General features: G+C 40.4%; 1 protein-coding gene across 2 annotated transcripts in view; it reads right to left on the bottom strand.

Moving 5' to 3' along the window:
* The window catches only part of MIER3 (MIER family member 3), a 28,897-nt gene extending 18,605 nt beyond the window's left edge, over positions 1-10,292 (bottom strand). For both annotated transcript variants that reach the window (XM_065905516.1, XM_065905515.1), the window contains exons 1-3: positions 10,267-10,292; positions 8,782-8,806; positions 5,387-5,532 (exon numbers count right to left, since the gene is read on the bottom strand). In XM_065905516.1, coding sequence (XP_065761588.1) covers positions 5,387-5,532; positions 8,782-8,806; positions 10,267-10,275 — 180 coding nt within the window. In that variant the 5' untranslated portion in view covers positions 10,276-10,292. The remainder of the gene's footprint in view (positions 1-5,386; positions 5,533-8,781; positions 8,807-10,266) is intronic.
* Between the last annotated feature and the right edge of the window lie 7,404 nt (positions 10,293-17,696).

The raw sequence follows: 17,696 nt of genomic DNA on the forward strand, positions 1-17,696 counted from the left end.
AGAGAAGAGGATCTATGTTTTATTAGAAGAATTTTCAGATATACTACCCTATAGGCAATGGGACACGTCTGGAAAATTTTGGACATGATTTTCATTCTGAAAATAATGTCCTGGGGGAGTAGAAGAATAAGAGCCCGAATTAAAGAAGGGAATTATCCAAGCAAAATTAAGAAAAAAGAATCTGTTTCTTGACTTACTTGATAGAGGGAATGTAGATAACACAGCAGTCTAAGTAGATTGTCCATTTCTGGCCTGAGAAGGTTAAATAGCTACCGCACAATTATGAGACCAAAACAAAAGACAGATAAACTTCAGGGTAGAGGGTGGGATGGTAGATGATGGTTTAAGGTGAAAGTTGAAACAATGGGCTTGAATGAGTCATCCAGAAAAGGCAGAGTGAGAAAGACAAAAGTTAGAACCCTGGGGTACAGGGTTTAATTGATGATATTCATCAATGAAAATAGGGGTAAATAAAGTAAAGGCCATAAACACAATGGAGAGAGATGTCAGACGGTAGAAGCAGAACTAAGAGAAAATGCAGGATTATTAAGTAAGTTAAGGAAAAAGCAAAAATGGAGAAACCACGGATGGTCACTCAGGTCAAATATTAAAGAGAGATAAAGCAAGATACAGATAGACATGAATTCTTTGTATTTGTCAATCAGGAATTACTGGTGACCTTACAATCTGTTGGGAGAAGCAAAGCTGAGGACTGAATGAGCGGAGAGACAATACGTACACTATAAAAGGTGAATGAAGAAGGCAACATAGGGTCAAAGAAAAATTTCCAAATGTGAGAAATGTATGAGTAGGATTCCACATTGAAATTAAAAAAAAAGGGGGGGGGGGGTGCAGAAGAATAAACTGAGGACTAAAAATGAAAATTCAGGACTAGCCTGGGATGTTGATGATACTTTTGGAACCAGAAGGTAGAAAGAAAGAATACGTATAAAAGCTAATTTTGCATGGGGCAAACAGAAGATCTGAGCAGTTATTCATGAAAATTCTACTTTCTCTATAAAGACACAAGTGTGATCATCTGTTGAAGGAGGAAGTGACCATCTCAGCGGAAAGCTCATTAAAACAGCCAAGGGATGAGACTACAATGACCCTGAGAAGGGGCTGGTGCTAAAACACAGAAATAATCTGTACTAAGACTTTAAAGCAAAACTGGACACGATTAATCCAGTCTCCAAAGTACTTTACAAATGAGCTTTCTATTACAGCCTATTAATAAATCACTTAGTCCTTTGAAGCATAGGAGCAATGTTTTCAAAATTGAATTAGCAAATCTCCAAGTCTCTAAGGATCCATGGTGTTGAGATCAACTCACAAGTTTGATGTAGCACCATATTCCAAGGATGAGGACTTTATTTCTAAGGCATTTTGTTGAATCTATTTAAATTTCAAGGGTCCATTTGAGTCCAGTCATACTTATAAATGAACTGTTTTATAAGTTGAAGGACTTCTAACAGGAAGAGCACATGATTTAGAGACAGAGGACTCCCTAATCGTTAACTACTACTGTGGGCAAATCACCTAACCCCTCTCATCTCTATTTCCTCATCTGTAAACAGAAAAACACATTATTTCCTTAATCCTATGATGCACAGCCTCACATACCAGAAATCAGAATGCATCCTATTACCAATGTACAGATTTCTCATAGTAAGGCTCTTCTCTGCTCCCATCTATGCTATTTCTGAATCTACAGTACATCTTACAATCAACAAGGCCTCTGAGCCAAGGGAATAATGCTAATATTTCTCTGACACACCTGACGGTGTTGCTAGATAGGGCCAATGATATTGTCTAAGTAAGTTACAAACTAATTTTAATATAACACCAGTATGATACCTTAAAATACAGGCTGCAAAACAGAATACATGTAACTTTCTAAAATGCTTTAAAAATAAATAAATAAGGATGTAAACCAAAGTCTAAGTGGTAGAAAAGATGTTTTCTACTTTTCTCATTTTACAATGAATGTCAGAGAAGAAATCTCTACATTAATAAAAGCAGAAATATAAATTACTTTTGAAAAAGTTTTAGGTCTAATTCTAGGATTATTAAGTAAAACTTATCAGGAAACAATAACATGAATAAATTAAAATATAATACAATATAAACACAAACCTTATTTTAGTATATTTGGCAACTAAAATCTTGTCACACAATCTATCTTTATACTTACCAAAGTGCCACTATAAGAAAACTAACTTTGTACCTCTCTTATTTTCCATAACATACAATGTACTAAACATTTGTACAAAGGGCATATATAGACTATAAACTATCAAATTTATTTACTATGAGCATGAAAACTTGTAATTTTTTAAAACATGAACATGAAATCCCTAGGACTGTTGCCATGTACCAACATCTGAATCACTGTTCTATAAGATTAATAGAATACATTATTTTAAATTGTACAGAAATAATTTCAAATTTCTTTTAAAAGTAAAATGATGCTTACTCTTTATATATGTTGTCTCTATCTACTATTTCTTTTGTTTTCATGTTTCATTAAACATCAATAAAGAATAGAGACCCCATCTAAATTATGCACTTCCCAAGTGGCTCAGTAGTAAAGAATCCAATGCAGGAGACTCAAGAGACATGGGTTCGATCCCTAGGATGGGAAGATCCCCTGGAGTAGGAAATTGCAATCCACTCCACTCTTGCCTGGAGAATCCCATGAACAGAGGAGCCTAGAGGGCTGCAGTCCATGGGGTCACAAGGAATCAGACAGGACTGAGCACCTGGGCACACATGCTCGCAAGCACTGCAGTTACGCACTACTATAGATAAGAATCACAGTGCAGGGTGGGGGGAGCAGTCAGCCACTCTTAGAAATGGTTCTTCTTGTGCTTTGCTCAATGAGAGAAGGGTGAGCCTTCTGAGCAGGCACATAGCACTCAGGTCTTCACTAAATTTATTGAAAATCACCTGTATTTTTCTGTCCCAATTTCCAAGAATGTGACAAGATGCCAAGAAGAAAAACTGCCTAAATACAGAGAAGTTGAAATATTTAAAGGCCTATAATTTTTCTGAATCTACAAATTCAGTAATAGATATCATCACAAAGCAAAGATTTAATTATTGGAGTTTACTAAACAAAATGAAAATCACAGGAATAGAAACTAGGTGTTTCTGTGAATAGCTAAGTAAATAACTCTTTGCTGTTGATTATTTCTCTATATCTTCCCTAATTTTCTTTTAAAACTCATTAAACACAGATTAAAGCAGATATTACTATAATCTCTGGAAGATTAAAACCTACATATCTGAAAAACAAAATTTTACTGGTCCATAGATCTCTATCAGATTACCCATGCTCAAGTAGTAACTATGTTAACACATTAAAAGAAATTTAAAATTCATACTAGTGACAATACATCTATTCGTATACTAAGGCACAGTCTAGTACATTTGTATTACTTTCTTATATCATGCTGTAACTGGACTGCTGTCTCCCTATCTTTAACAACAAACACATAATTAAAGAAAGTGCATCATGAGACCTCCTGGGACTTTTGCTCATGCCCACAGCAGTATCCTGACTTAAAAAACTACAGGAGAGACGTAAGAAGAAGCCTTCCACCAACTTCCACATGAGGCTCAACATCTTTTACCACACATAAATCTTTTCTCCCATAGCTCTCACTGCTTACACAGTTCTTAGCAGAGGACATCAAAAAAATCTTTGCTCCCATTTGTCACCCCACACTAGATCATAAAGCTGCTTGAGTCCAAAAACACTGTCGACCTGCTAAATTTTGTAATCCCATGACCTACCACAATCCCTGGCTCAGTGATAACGCTAGTCGGATTATAATTCTCAGTTATTCTAGGCTACCCACTCATGAGAAGCAGAAAGGAATTGCCTGAAAAAACTCAAGGCAGACCTTGAGAATACTGGGTATCTTTTCTTATCAACAGGCAACACACTGTCATCACCCCTGAAAGAAGTAACAGGCAAGACTTTTCTTCTAGAGTATTTCCAAGCAATTTTATCTCTGTATTCCCAAATCTGTTTGGCTTTTGTAGGAGATATATGTATTTTTTAAATGATTAAATCTAATTGCAACCATGTTGCATTAATTTGTCAAAGGAATGAACATGTTTAGAAAATCTCAACTCTTCAGGAGCAAGCCTGGCGTCTAGGCCCTGAAGACTCTCCCTCTGTCTCCCTGTGTGTTAAGTTGAAGGAAGAAATGCAATAATAGCCCAGCTTTGCCTCACAAACGCAGAAGAGAGCAGACAAGAATGTGCTTTGTCTTCTTCAAGAAAAAGAAACGAAAACTTCAGTAGTATTCCTGAAAAATGTGTTATTCTGGGTTGATTAGAAATTTGCAAATAAGGTTAGTTTATAGATAAATATAATCTTTTCAAGGAATCCTCTTTCATGGAGGCCTCTCTCTGTAGTTTCTGGTTATAAGTATGTGTTTAAAAATCAGTTCATTTGAACTTACACTGATTGGGGGTTTTAAAAGTTATAAACTACATTTACCCTACCAACTTTTTAAAAGATAACTGGAGTGTAGGATAGAGGGTATTACTAATTCAGTAAAACAATGTGGTATAGTGCCAAGAGGCTGGGCTAGGATTTAGTCTCCTCCAGTTCTCTAGATCTCAATAATCTCACCTGTAAATGTGCCTATTTCATTGTGCTGGTTATAAACTTAAAAATGGTTGGAAGCAAAGTGGAAGCATTAGTCACTCAGTCATGTCTGACTCTTTGTGACCCCATGGACTGTAGCCCGACAGGCTTCTCTATCCATGGAATTCTCCAGGCAAGAATTCTGGAGTGGGTTACCATTTCCTTCTCCAAGGGACCTTCACAACCCAGGGATTGAACACCAGTCTCTTGCATTGCAGGCAGATTCTTTACAGTCTGAGCCACCAGGAACAACCCCACCTCCCACCAAAAAAAAAAAAAGAAACAGGTTAAGAGGTAAAAAATAATTTTTAAAAATTAAATGAAAGTGTACTTATTAGACTATTCTTCAAAATAAGAAAATCAGTAACATTCTGTACAAAAGTAAATATGCTGATACTATTTTTTTAATTGAAGTATAGCTGATTTACAATGTTGTGTTAGTTTCAGGTGTGTGGTCAAGTGATTCACTTATTTATATATGTGTGTGTGTGTGTACATATTCTTATATACAAGTATATATATTCTTTTTCAGATTCTTTTCCATTTTATATTATTACACGATACTGAATATACTTTCCTGTCCTATACAGTAGGTCATTCTGATACCATTTTTATTTCAGATAGGTTATAAAATAATTTATAACAGAATTCAAAATTTTTACTATGTTTGTATTAAATCTTCACTATAAGTTTGTATTAAAACCCTAAAGTAAAATCCTTTACCTTTTCTAAGTCTTCGATTTCAGAACTGAAGTTTTTACCCTCATCCATCATTTCCTCTTCTTCAAGAGTTCTTTCATCATCATAGTCATGGACCAACATCTCAGCAGTGGGGTCAAAATCATGATCCTCAGAAGACAAAGACCCAACTAGAAAGAAACACACTCAATCACTTTACAAGTTCATAAGGCTATTTACAAAAGAAAATAATTTGTGTTCTACTGCCAGCTCCTTTTAACGTTTATATGTGAGCTTTATTAAATGCATTTATTATGTACTTCACAAGTTATAAAGTTAAGACCATACAGTTTCTGAAAAGATATTTAAATTAGCAAAAGAAAAAAGTCAGTTTATAACCATTTTTATAAGGTGTCCAATCCATGAGAACATGATTTCTAATAGCAACAAAGTGATTTAAATGGAGTGGTCTTTAAAAAAACGTTCTAGTAGAAAAGTCGCTTATCAGTTAGTTTAATACGTTTCTCTAAAAGCAGCAGAAAAATGTCAAAAGGGTTATGAACAGAAAACTTCACAAGAATCTTCTATACACTGAGGCTAAAAACTTCAGGAGAAGGGAATATTAATTTTACTCAATTCTCACTCTCAAATAAAAGTTCAAATCACAAAAAGAAACCTGGTTTTTTAGAACAAACACAAGTTTCTGTGAGGCAGCTACACAGTAATTCAGTCTTCAAAAGCACCACATCACTTTTCATGTCTGTAACAGTATTTCAAGCTCCCCAAAACTAAACCATAAGATTATATGAAGGGAATACAGAAAATCATTATCTATGAGCTTTGGAAGATATATTCCATTGCAAGTTGTTTTGGTCAACTCAAACTTGTTTATAAGATGGTAGTGCCTGGAAATTCCCTAGAGGTCCAGCAGTTAGGACTTCCACAGCCAGGGGAATAGGTTCAATCCCTGATCAGGAACTAAGATCCTGAAACCCTTGAGATGTGGCCAAAAAAGATGGCAATGAATGATTTTTAATGGCAAATCTGAAGTCAACAGGATACCCTGAAAACCAATTGGAGAAATGAATACTATCTATAATCGCCAAGAGAATAAGGTCAAATTTATGAAAAACAGAGTTTTCTCCACTTGTTTTACTCTAATATGTAATCCAACTGGACCGATGACTCTCAGAGGGGGAAGACAAGAAGTAGTAGAATTTTAAGAGTGGAGAAAGGGAGAACTGGAAGGAAGCATATTCAACACAAAAAAGTTTGATGTGTTTTTTTTACTCAAGCTTTAATATTTTAAAACTTCAAACACTGAAGGACATTGAGATCATTACCAAAACACTGAATTAGACCAAAGATTCTTCCAAATCACAGACAATTCAGTGTTTTTGGCTCTGAGTTCAGAGGACTCTAATCATTAGTCTTAAAAATAATAAAATTTCTACAAAATGTTTTTAAGAGGTGTGCATTATGATGTTATTTTTCACATGCTGAAAGATTTTAACCTGCTGATTTAAAAAATCTGTTGACGTATAGGTGGTTCAACAATTTTAGAGAAAGATGAAAACTTGTTAAATAGCAGAAAAGCAGAACAGCAACCATGACGAATTTTCTCTTTTGGAGAAATTCCCAGATACCTTCGGGGTATGCCAAAGTGTAAGGTAGGAAATGTGAAGTGAAGTCACTCAGTCATGTCTGACTCTTTGAGACCCCATGGACTGTAGCCCACCAGGCTCCTCTGTCCATGGGATTTTCCAGGCAAGGGTACTGGAGTGGGTTGCCATTTCCTTCTTTTCTACCTCTTTAATGGCTGAGCTCTACCCTCTTCCTAATCCACATCGCTTGGCTCACTTCAAGACTTCCCCTTGAGGAAAGCATTCATTCAATAAGGGCCAGAAATGGAAGGGCCTGAGAGTCTACTCTTGGCTCTGTCCCTGGTTTTCTGGGACCTGAGGTAAGTCATTTAAACTTTCTGGGCCTGGGTCCAGTTTTTCATTTATAAAATATATAGGGTTGGCTTAGATGACCTCTAGTCTCTTCTGGTTCTAAAATTCTCTTAAAACTTGGCTAATTGATTAAAAATAAGTTATAAGTTTGTTTAAACTCCAAAATCACACTCTCTTGCTTTTTATTTAGATTGCAACTTCTTAAAAGCAGACAGTGATGCAAAATGGAAAACTTCCATTATCATCCAGATGTTTGGCATCTTGTACATAAATATTCTTTCCCTCAAATCAGTTCTAACAAAGAAACGTCTGTCTCAAAAGCAAACTAACTTAAAAGTAATTTAAAAGTAAAGACTATTTTCAAAAGCTATTTTCAAAATAGCCTCAAATTTCTTCTATTTGGTGTTAATTATTTTATAATACCTTAAATGATAATCAAATGAGACCTTGAAGGTTGACTAAATACACAAAGTAATATGCAAGGAAAATGTTCACTATAAGGCAACATGTGGTTAACTGAAGACTTGGAAGCACATCCAGACTCTGCTATTAACTAGGTAACTCTCAGCAGAGTTATTTAAAAGTCTCCTCCAGTGTAAAATAAAGGAGTTGAACTAGTTTAGAGGCGCTTTTCTTGGAGACTATGAGGGAAAAGAGGCGGCCAAAATGGGGCTGGAAAGGGAATGAGAAATGGAAACAAAGCTGTCCTTCCATTTCATCGCATGAGGAAAGGTCTTTACCAGGGGACAGGTTTCAGGGGTTCCACCAACCCCAAACTGTATGCTATTACCCATTATGTGCAGAGTTCTGTAAACAGAGTCCCTTGCTTTCATCAGATCCTGACAAGGGCTTCTGACACCATAACAGTTGAGAAACACAGTCCTAGATGGTCTAATGTTGTCTCACTTCAAAAATTCTGTATGACCAACCTCAGAAAGTACGTGTTTCTTTTAATTAGGCCAGCTTTACCTAACTCTCAGTTTTCAATTTAACACAATCTACAGGCATTTCTCAATTTTGAAAAATGTATGAGACAAAGGGGAGATGGGGAGAAGTGAATATCAATATGAGCAACCCTCAAATCCTGACAAATTAGAGAGACGAATTGTCAAAGAAATTAAAATCTAAACTGCTTAAGTTGGAGGAAAGTTTGGGATAGATGTGGGATTAACTGTTTCAGGCTTGGAGAAAAATAAAAAACAGGGTATGTGAGAATTAGATATATTACTTTCAAAGAACATGTCAGTTAGCAGCTTTGTAACAAAGTATTTTTTTCAACATGCAAGGAAAAAGAGAAAATATGAGATAGAATAGTTGTTCCTTCCTCAAACAACTTAATTACCAAAAAGAACACCGAAACCTCTTAAAAACAAATGATGAAAAACTCGCAAAACAAATTTTTGTTGGAGGAACTGAGCAATAGATCTTTGGGCCCCCATCACCAGCCCCTGGGGCCCACTGAAAAGGTAACACAACAGAACAAACCTGGGCTCGAACTTCCAAAAGAAGCCTAGGAGAGAAAAGAAGACGTGCGGTTAGATCGCGAAGCCAAGGAAAGAGGCAGCGCCGGCAACAGGGCGCAGAGGAGGCGGAGCCCAGCACTCCTCCGCAGCTGCCAAAAGTGCAAGACGCAGCTTCGCTCCACTCGCTCCTGGCCCCCTTCGGGCCCCTCTTGGCTGCCTCGCCTTCCTCCCCGAGTCCCCAGTGTACAAACTCGCAGACCCGGGACGAAGCCCGGTGTCTAACAGGCAACTCCAAGCCGCCCCTTGGAGCTCAGCAAGTTACAAAGCAGAGAAGCAGAACCCAGAACAGTCGGCTCGCAGCATCAGTCCCCCATACCCTAGCATTTCAGTAGTCCCCCGAATCCCACTGGCTCTCCACGGCCCCAAACAACACCTCGCAAGGCAACACCCTTTCCTGGAAGGGGCTCGCCCTCTGCATCGAGTCCACCCCCTTGGGGCCCGGTAGCCCCAACTCCGGGGCTGTCCTCTGTCCCCGAGCGTAGGCCAGCTCGAAACTGGACACTCGCCCCCAAACCAAAAGCGCAAGCCCCCCATCCTCTCTCCCCCGTCTAGAGATGCGGATCCGCAGTCCCAGAGACAGTGGTATCCTCCCGGAGTATTTAGTCGCTCCCCGAGCCCAACAGCGAGCTCCTCGACCCAGGGGGCTCCTGCCAAGGGGCTTCTGCCGCGCCACCCGCCCCCCATCCTCCCGCCCCAGCTCACTAGTCCCGGGGGACACGTCCAGGGCAGCTCCGCTCGCCCTGCCGACCCCCTTAATCGGAAGGAAAGTGGGGCTACCGAGAGCCCGTGGAGATAGCGTCGAGGGTCTTGGTTCTCCCCGTTTACCCCCAGGGGCTCCCGCACCTCCAGGGCTGCGGGGCGGGGAATCTTGCCTCTGCCGAAGCCCAGCGGCCGCGCATCCCGCTCGCCTCCGCGCCGGAGCAAAGTGGAGCGTGAGACTCCTTCGGCCCGCAGCCCGGACCCAAAGGGCCGGGGGCACAGAACACTCCTCCCGCAGGGCAGTGGCGCAGCCCGCTCCCCGCTTTGCGATCCGGCCGCGGAGGTGGGGGCTCGGCCGGTTTCCACCCACCCCGGCCCCGGGAGGCGGCGCGGAGGCTCCAGCGGCCCGCGCAAGCTGCTCGGCGGCACGGCACGGCGGCGTCCCCCGACCGGGGCTCGCTGCCGCCGGCCGCCGCCGGCCGCCACCTCCCGTCCGGCCCCGTCGCCCGGCCGGGTCGGGGCTGGAGCCGCCGCGGCCTAGTCCCGGAGGGAGACCGCTCCCGCGCCCGCTCCCGCCCCCCGGCCGGCCCCGCCGCCGCCCGTCGCCGCCTTGCGGCCCCACACCGCCACGCCGCCCCCCGCAGGGCCCCGGGAAAGGCCTCGGATCCCCGAAGCCGGCTTGGGGACCGCGGGAGACCGCCGGGCGCCCTCTCCAGCCCGGCCGCTCCTGCCCGGTTCCCCTGCTCACCTCCGCCATATTGGTACCTTTAGGGCGAACGAGCAGCGCCGAGCCCAGTCCCCGGATGGGGCGCCTGAGCCAATCGCAGCAGCCGCCGCCGCCGCCGCCGCCGCGGTCCGCCCGGCACCCGCCCGGCGGCGGAGGCGGCTCGGCCCCTTATAGGGCAGGGCGGCCCGCGACACCCCCGGCCCGCTCGCAAGCCCACCCCGCCCGGCGCCCCGCGCCGCGCCCCGCGCCCTCTGCGGGTGCCTCGACCCGCACCAGCGCTCACCCGCCTTTCCCCTCTCGGCTGGAGTAAAGTTCCTGCCGAATTGGAGGCAGCCGGGGGACGGATGGAAACGCTGGCGCGGGACAGACTCTCGTCCAGTCAGTCGAGGCCCAAGAGCCGGTCGGGGCGGCTGCGGACCGACTGACAGACCCTCCGGTCCCGGTGGGCGTGGGGGAGATGGGCAAGAGACTTGGAGGCACAACTCGACAGACTTCCCTAAGTAAGGATCGACGGCCGAGAGGAAGCCCTGGAGAAATGGGAGGTGGACTGAATGGACTGACTGATGGACGTGAATAAGCCCAGAATGAGAGGACAGCGACCAGGCATTTTGCGGTTTCCCCTAAGAGACCTGCAGAAATGGGAAGTGCTGATCAGCGTACCCTGGCCCATGGAATAAACGGTGGAAGAGGTCATTTGCCAAACTGACTCTGGAAGATAGTGACAGTACAGAAGAAAGGGCAATAGGGCAAAGAAGTGATGATGAATAGACTTCCACGATTCAGAGAAGATGCTTATAAAATACAAACGGTGAACGCGCGAAAAAAATTAAAACAGTACTAGAGATTGTTAGTCACTCAATAGGGTGATTTGGGGATAGGGTTAATCCCAACCCCGCCCCCCCACCCAACAGGAATGACCCAGAGGTACACATTCTCTAGACCTGTGGAAGGGCAGAAATAGTATACCGAGTCCTGAGCCCAGTTTTAAGAACTCGACCTCGCACTTCCGTCCCAAAAGTTCAAACACTTGCTTAGGGTCAAATGGGAAGCTAGATCTGTGGGCTCGTGGGTGGGTTAAGGATGGAAGATAAAGTTTAAGAGGTGTGCCTTCTCCTAAGCATGCCTTATAGCAGTTTGGTCTTCATTGGGAAGCCTAAGTAACTCCTGGCAGGTCAGTTTTCACGCAGAACAACTTTGAGCAAAGTACCCCAAAATACTCACCAGCTACTAGTTGGTACCCCACAAAGGTAAATCTTGCAAGAAGTTTGAGCCCATATTCCTCGTTGGCTTGGCACACAGTTGTCTTGACACAGGAGACAGTAATAATGATATGTATGGAAACCAAAGTGAAAAAAAAAAAAGATAATAATGTGGAAAAGAGAAGTCGACTGTAAGGTCCTGGATAAGTGAGATGCAAACACAGAGAAGTGTGGCAGGACCCTATGAAGGCTTGGACAAGAGTGTAATCGCTGATATCAGGGCCCTTCTATCAACTTTTGCTGAAACACTAGTGTGAAAAGATAGAGTTGAGGCTATCTGCCGTAATCTCACAAATTGAGAGACTTTTTAGAAGCTTCAACTTTCCATTCTTTTTGTCCAAACATGAAAGATCTGGGTTGTAATCTGGGGTTGCCTTCGATTCTCCCTTCCAATGCTGTAAACTAGATTATGGATAGGAGTGGAGAGGGTTACTTTCAACAATTTTAAGCAAGGCATCTCAAAATTAAAGTTATTCCACTGGTAAAAGTTATTTATTTATGGAAGTTTTAGGAGAAAAGTCACTTCAACCATTTCAAAACATCATAAAGACATGGAAAATTACACTTTCCCTGCTGTGAAAGATATCGTTCGACCTTTTGTCCAGTCAAATAACTCAAAAACAGCTGAACTTTGAAACCAGAGGGCTTGGCACACATTGTATGTTCTGTCCTCAATGAGGCGTTTAGAGTTTTCAAAGTAAAAAATGGCTTGAAATTAAGTGCAAGTGATTAATTTTAGAAATGTGGCAGTGAGCACATCCCATGGACAGAGTCATTAAACACTACCCTGAGTTTTTGACCACAGGCCGAGCCACCACAGAACGGGGCTAGAATAGAGTCATGAAGTATCTCCAACACCCTCCTTGTCATACTTAACACTAAGGAGAAACGTTTTCTTCATAGCAAAATGTGGCCCATCTAAACTATAAATCTAGCCTTAGGTTCCATTTTGCCATATCTGTGAAATATACAGACTCACACACTTGCATAAACTTAGTAAGAGTGTCTGCAAATTCTTTTTATTAAATTGTGAAGATTTTGTGTAGACACTTGTAATTTTGACTGCTTATGTTCTCTTTATCCTAGTATATAATTTATGTAGTCTATGTCCAAGGTATTAAATAAGGATTCATAGAAAGATAAATAAAGCTAAATTAATTTGAAGTTTAAAGAAACAGAGCCACTTTCCACTCCTAATCCCCAGAGAAAAAGTTCACCACCAGTCTTACATAACATATTCCTTTTATGATAAAGTGTGTACAGTCTACTGTTTGTACATGGATCTTTCATTCTTTTTGATGACATGACTTCCAAGAGTCAGTACAGATAAAAAGTCCCCTTATTCTAGAGAGTTGAAATAAAAAATTACTTTTTATTGTTGTTATTATTATACTATCACTACACAACAGATGGCAGATAGAAAGTAAGTCCTATACTGGATGCTGGGCACTATGGGATCACTGCAAAACTCCTTGTCAAAGCTTATAGTGTAACTGAGTAATAATATATGTGGTAGATGGGAACCAGAGCAAGGAAAACTCAAAACTGAAACCAGGGTATTCCCTAAGGAGAACCAAAATGTAATAGCGCCTCCAGCCATCTTTAGAAATGAAATAAATCAATATTATAAATGTGTGGTCTGAGATGTCTTACAATAAATATATACAATAAAATAAGAAAATGTAAATATTGTATATAAAATGAGGACCAGTGAAAATAATTAGCCTAGATTAGATGAACATTCAGAGAAGAAGTTAGAACAAGAATATATGCAGGAAATGAGGTGTGACTTGCAACATGAGACTTAAGCCATGAATTTGGCTTAGAACTTTCTTGAGTCAAAGCAAAAACATATATACAATCAGTTGCTTGTCCTTGAGATTCTTATTGTCCTTGAGAAGAAATGTACAAATTCTTCCATGGAAACAAAGCTTTTCAGAACCTTTAAAGAAATGCCTTGCCTGAGCTACATAACAACATAGAGGGAAATATCCTCTGCTAGATCCCCAAAGGGTACTAGCGGGGTTTACAACACTGTTTCTTTTAGTGACCATCCGTGAAAGTTGAGGGGACCCTATAAATGTATGACCTACTGAAAGCAGTTTTAATAGGGTCACGGTAATGCAATACAAATATTTAGCTTTCTACAGACTCCATCTATTAATAAACAAAGAGAAAATAATAGACTATCCAAACTTAAAGTCTCAATCTCAAGTGCCTGTGCTAGTCAGACAGGTGCAATGAATGACTGAAGCTGAACATTGTGAAGACTAAAGTAGAGGCAACAGCAAACCAGGAGACGGCAACCCTGCCCGAATGGAGCAGCAGCTAACTCAGTCTCAGCAGACTGGCTTCTGCCTTGAGAGAATGTGGGCCCAGTGTTTACAGGCATTCTCGATTTCCAAAAACAGCTGGAAAACTGGATTATTATGTGAATCTTCTGATTTTTCAATTTTATCAACTAATTTAAAAACCCTCCAACACAATGTAGGACAAATAAATCATACTAAATAAGTCATGTGAACTCTGAGCTTCCAGCTTGCAGACTTACAGAATATCTCTTAACCTTACCTCTTAAGATGGCTTTGGATAAGACTAATACCAACAATTCAGTTCTCTATTACATCAGACTTCTTGCATTTTTCTAAATATACCCATTTATCATGTGTGAAACTCAAATACTTTTTGATGGATAGGTAGAATGGATGACTACTCTCTGAGAAAGCTAATTCACTGTAGTAAGCTTTGCCTAAACAAAGATTGTGAGCAGAAGGGAGATGATCTATGTAGTAATTTTTAAAAAGAAAAGAGCTTTCACAGAGATAAAAAAGAGAGAATGAATCCTCAATTCACTACAAAGCAAAAGGAACCTGGTCCCCTAACAGGAGAATCTACCGGACCCATGAGTCAAGGCTGTGCTTATAACAAGAAGATGTTTTCAGGCTAACATACTTTTGTAAGGCAACCCAATTGTAAGATCTTAAAGCTCAGTAATGTCCCTTAAGGGACATTCTCAAAAGAATTTTGAAGAACTGTATCCCTTTTCACATATTCAAAAGTGTGAGTGTCTCAGTCATGTCCTACTCTTTGTGACCCCATGGACTGTAGCCCACCAGGCTCCTCTGTCCATGGGGATTCGCTAGGCAAGAACACTGGAGTGGGAAGCCATTCCCTTCTCCAGGGGGACCTTTCTGACCCAGGGGCCGAACCACATATCCAGGTTGACATCTAATTTTTTCATTATAAATTTAAATAGTTGCAGGCTTCCCCGGTCATCCAGTGGTAAAGAACCTGCCTACCACTGCAGGAGACATAAGTTCTGTCCCTGGTGCGGGAAAATCTCACGTGGAGCAGCTAAGCCTGTGCGCCACTACTGAGCATACACTCCGGCGCCCGCGGGCCACAACGACTGAGTCCACACGCTGAGGCTGCTGAAGGCACACGCCCTGGAGTCCGCGCTTCACAAGAGAAGCCTCTTGTTCATAGAACGAGAAGCCCGCACATCGCAACTAGAGAGCAGCCTGCTCGCGGCAACTAAAGGAAAGCCTGCACAGAAACAAAGGCACAGCACAGCCAGAAATAAATAAATAAAACTATTTGAAAGTTTCAATAGTTGCAAAGGATATTCTTTCCCACATATTGTAATGGTGGTCATTTAAAAACAAAGCTTTATAACACTATAAAAATGTATGCAGTGGAATTTACATACCATAGCAATTTTATACCTCCATCATTCTGTAAAAAAGGAACATAATTCTTCTTTAACAATAGGAGATTTTACATGATTTCTCTTTCTCCTTCAACTCATATGCTCGTTCTGTTTCCTCCAAAAATTCTATTCCAGTGTAATATGCTTTTGTGATCTGTAGTATCCTTCTCTGCCACAAAAATAGTTCTATAAATCAACACTCAAAATTAAGTAACTTTCCTCTAGACTATCAATACAACTATTATTAATTCACAATTGATCAAAACAATATGAATGCATTATAAATTTTGATTAAATTTTATTGAACAAAAATACAAATTACCTTGGAAATCAATATCTTAATGAGTTGAACCTTAAAAAAAATTTAGTTCATGTACCTATGGATAACTATTTGTTAATGCTAGAATGAGAATAAGTTTAAGAACAATTGCATTCTTTTTATTTGTGTAGAAGTAAGCTCTGAGAAGCCATATTCATAGAATAAGAAGATAGAATGGAAGAGTTTTATTATTAAGCCATCACTCAATTCTTTGAACTTTTTAGTAACAGAGCATGCAGTGATCTAGCAAACACTTTTAATGATCTTACACTGATATTTTGATTGCCTCCAATTTTTAATGAAAACAAAGAATTAAAAACTTCCTGACTTACAAAAGGATTTATTTCCTAGCCCTTACAGTCCTGTACTATACTCACTTTAATTTTGATGAACACAAAAAAAGACTGTGCCAAGATTTATCAAATGACCCTTAATTGTAACAGTTTTATTTATTTTTTTCCACTTAGGAGCACCTGTTTAACCTAACATACTCAGAAAAGGGAGGTAAAATGGAAATATTCTTAATTCTAATACTTTCTTCTGAATACAGTATTTTAAATAAAACTTATTTATTTTTATTATGTCATGTGTTTAAATATATTTTTGTTGAAAATCTTAGAGCTGTGAACTTAGCCCTTTCAGTTTGTGAAATATATCTTCCACATACCCAACTAGCAAAGACTGTCTTCTTTGTCAAAACAAAGTGCCAGGTCAGACTTGCTTTCTTTCAGAAAAAGCCTGCCTTCCTTTTTCAATCCTAATGAGCATGTTAAATCTTATCTTGAAGGATGTTACAAAACCACAGAGAAATAAATTATAAACCATGTACAATAAGATACATTATCATACCACCAAAAGGAGGCAATTCAAAATTAAAATGATGTAAGATCTAATAGAGTTAATTTATTCAGTTTATAAGTTTATAAAAAGACTAATCTATAAGGAGTTACAAAGGAGGCAAGAATATACAATGGAGGAAAGACAATCTCTTTAACAAGTGGTGCTGGGAAAACTGGTCAACGACTTGTAAAAGAATAAAACTAGAACACTTTCTAACACCATACACAAAAATAAACTCAAAATGGATTAAAGATCTAAATGTAAGATCAGAAACTATAAAACTCCTAGAGGAGAACATAGGCAAAACACTCTCTGACATAAATCACAGCAAGATCCTCTATGACCCACCTCCCAGAATATTGGAAATAAAAGCAAAAATAAACAAATGGGACCTAATTAAAATTAAAAGCTTCTGCACAACAAAGGAAACTATAAACAAAGTGAAAAGACAGCTTTCAGAATGGGAGAAAATAATAGCAAATGAAGCAATGGATAAAGAATTAATCTCAAAAATATACAAGCAACTTCTGAAGCTCAATTCCAGAAAAATAAATGACCCAATCAAAAAGTGGGCCAAAGAACTAAACAGACATTTCTCCAAAGAAGACATACAAATGGCTAACAAACACATGAAAAGATGCTCAACATCACTCATTATCAGAGAAATGCAAATCAAAACCACAATGAGGTACCATTACATGCCAGTCAGGATGGCTGCTATCCAAAAGTCTACAAGCAATAAATGCTGGAGAGGGTGCGGAGAAAAGGGAACCCTCTTACACTGTTGGTGGGAATGCAAACTAGTACAGCCAGTATGGAGAACAGTGTGGAGATTCCTTAAAAAACTGGAAATAGAACTGCCATATGACCCAGCAATCCCACTGCTGGGCATACACACTGAGGAAACCAGAATTGAAAGAGACACGTGCACCCCAGTGTTCATCACAGCACTGTTTATAATAACCAGGACATGGAAGCAACCTAGATGCCTATCAGCAGATGAATGGATAAGGAAGTTGTGGTATATATATACACCATGGAATACTACTCAGCCATTAAAAAGAATTCATTTGAATCAGTTCTAATGAGATGGATGAAACTGGAGCCCATTATACAGAGTGAAGTAAGCCAGAAAGATAAAGACCAATACAGTATACTAACACATATATATGGAATTTAGAAAGATGGTAACGATAACCCTGTATGCGAGACAGCAAGAGAGACACAGTGTATTGAACAGTCTTTTGGACTCTGTGGGAGAGGGTGAGAGCAGGATGATTTCGGAGAATGGCATTGAAACATGCAAATTATCATATGTGAAACG

Source organism: Muntiacus reevesi, chromosome 14 (assembly GCF_963930625.1).
Source record: "Muntiacus reevesi chromosome 14, mMunRee1.1, whole genome shotgun sequence".
Taxonomy (NCBI): Eukaryota; Metazoa; Chordata; class Mammalia; order Artiodactyla; family Cervidae; genus Muntiacus; species Muntiacus reevesi.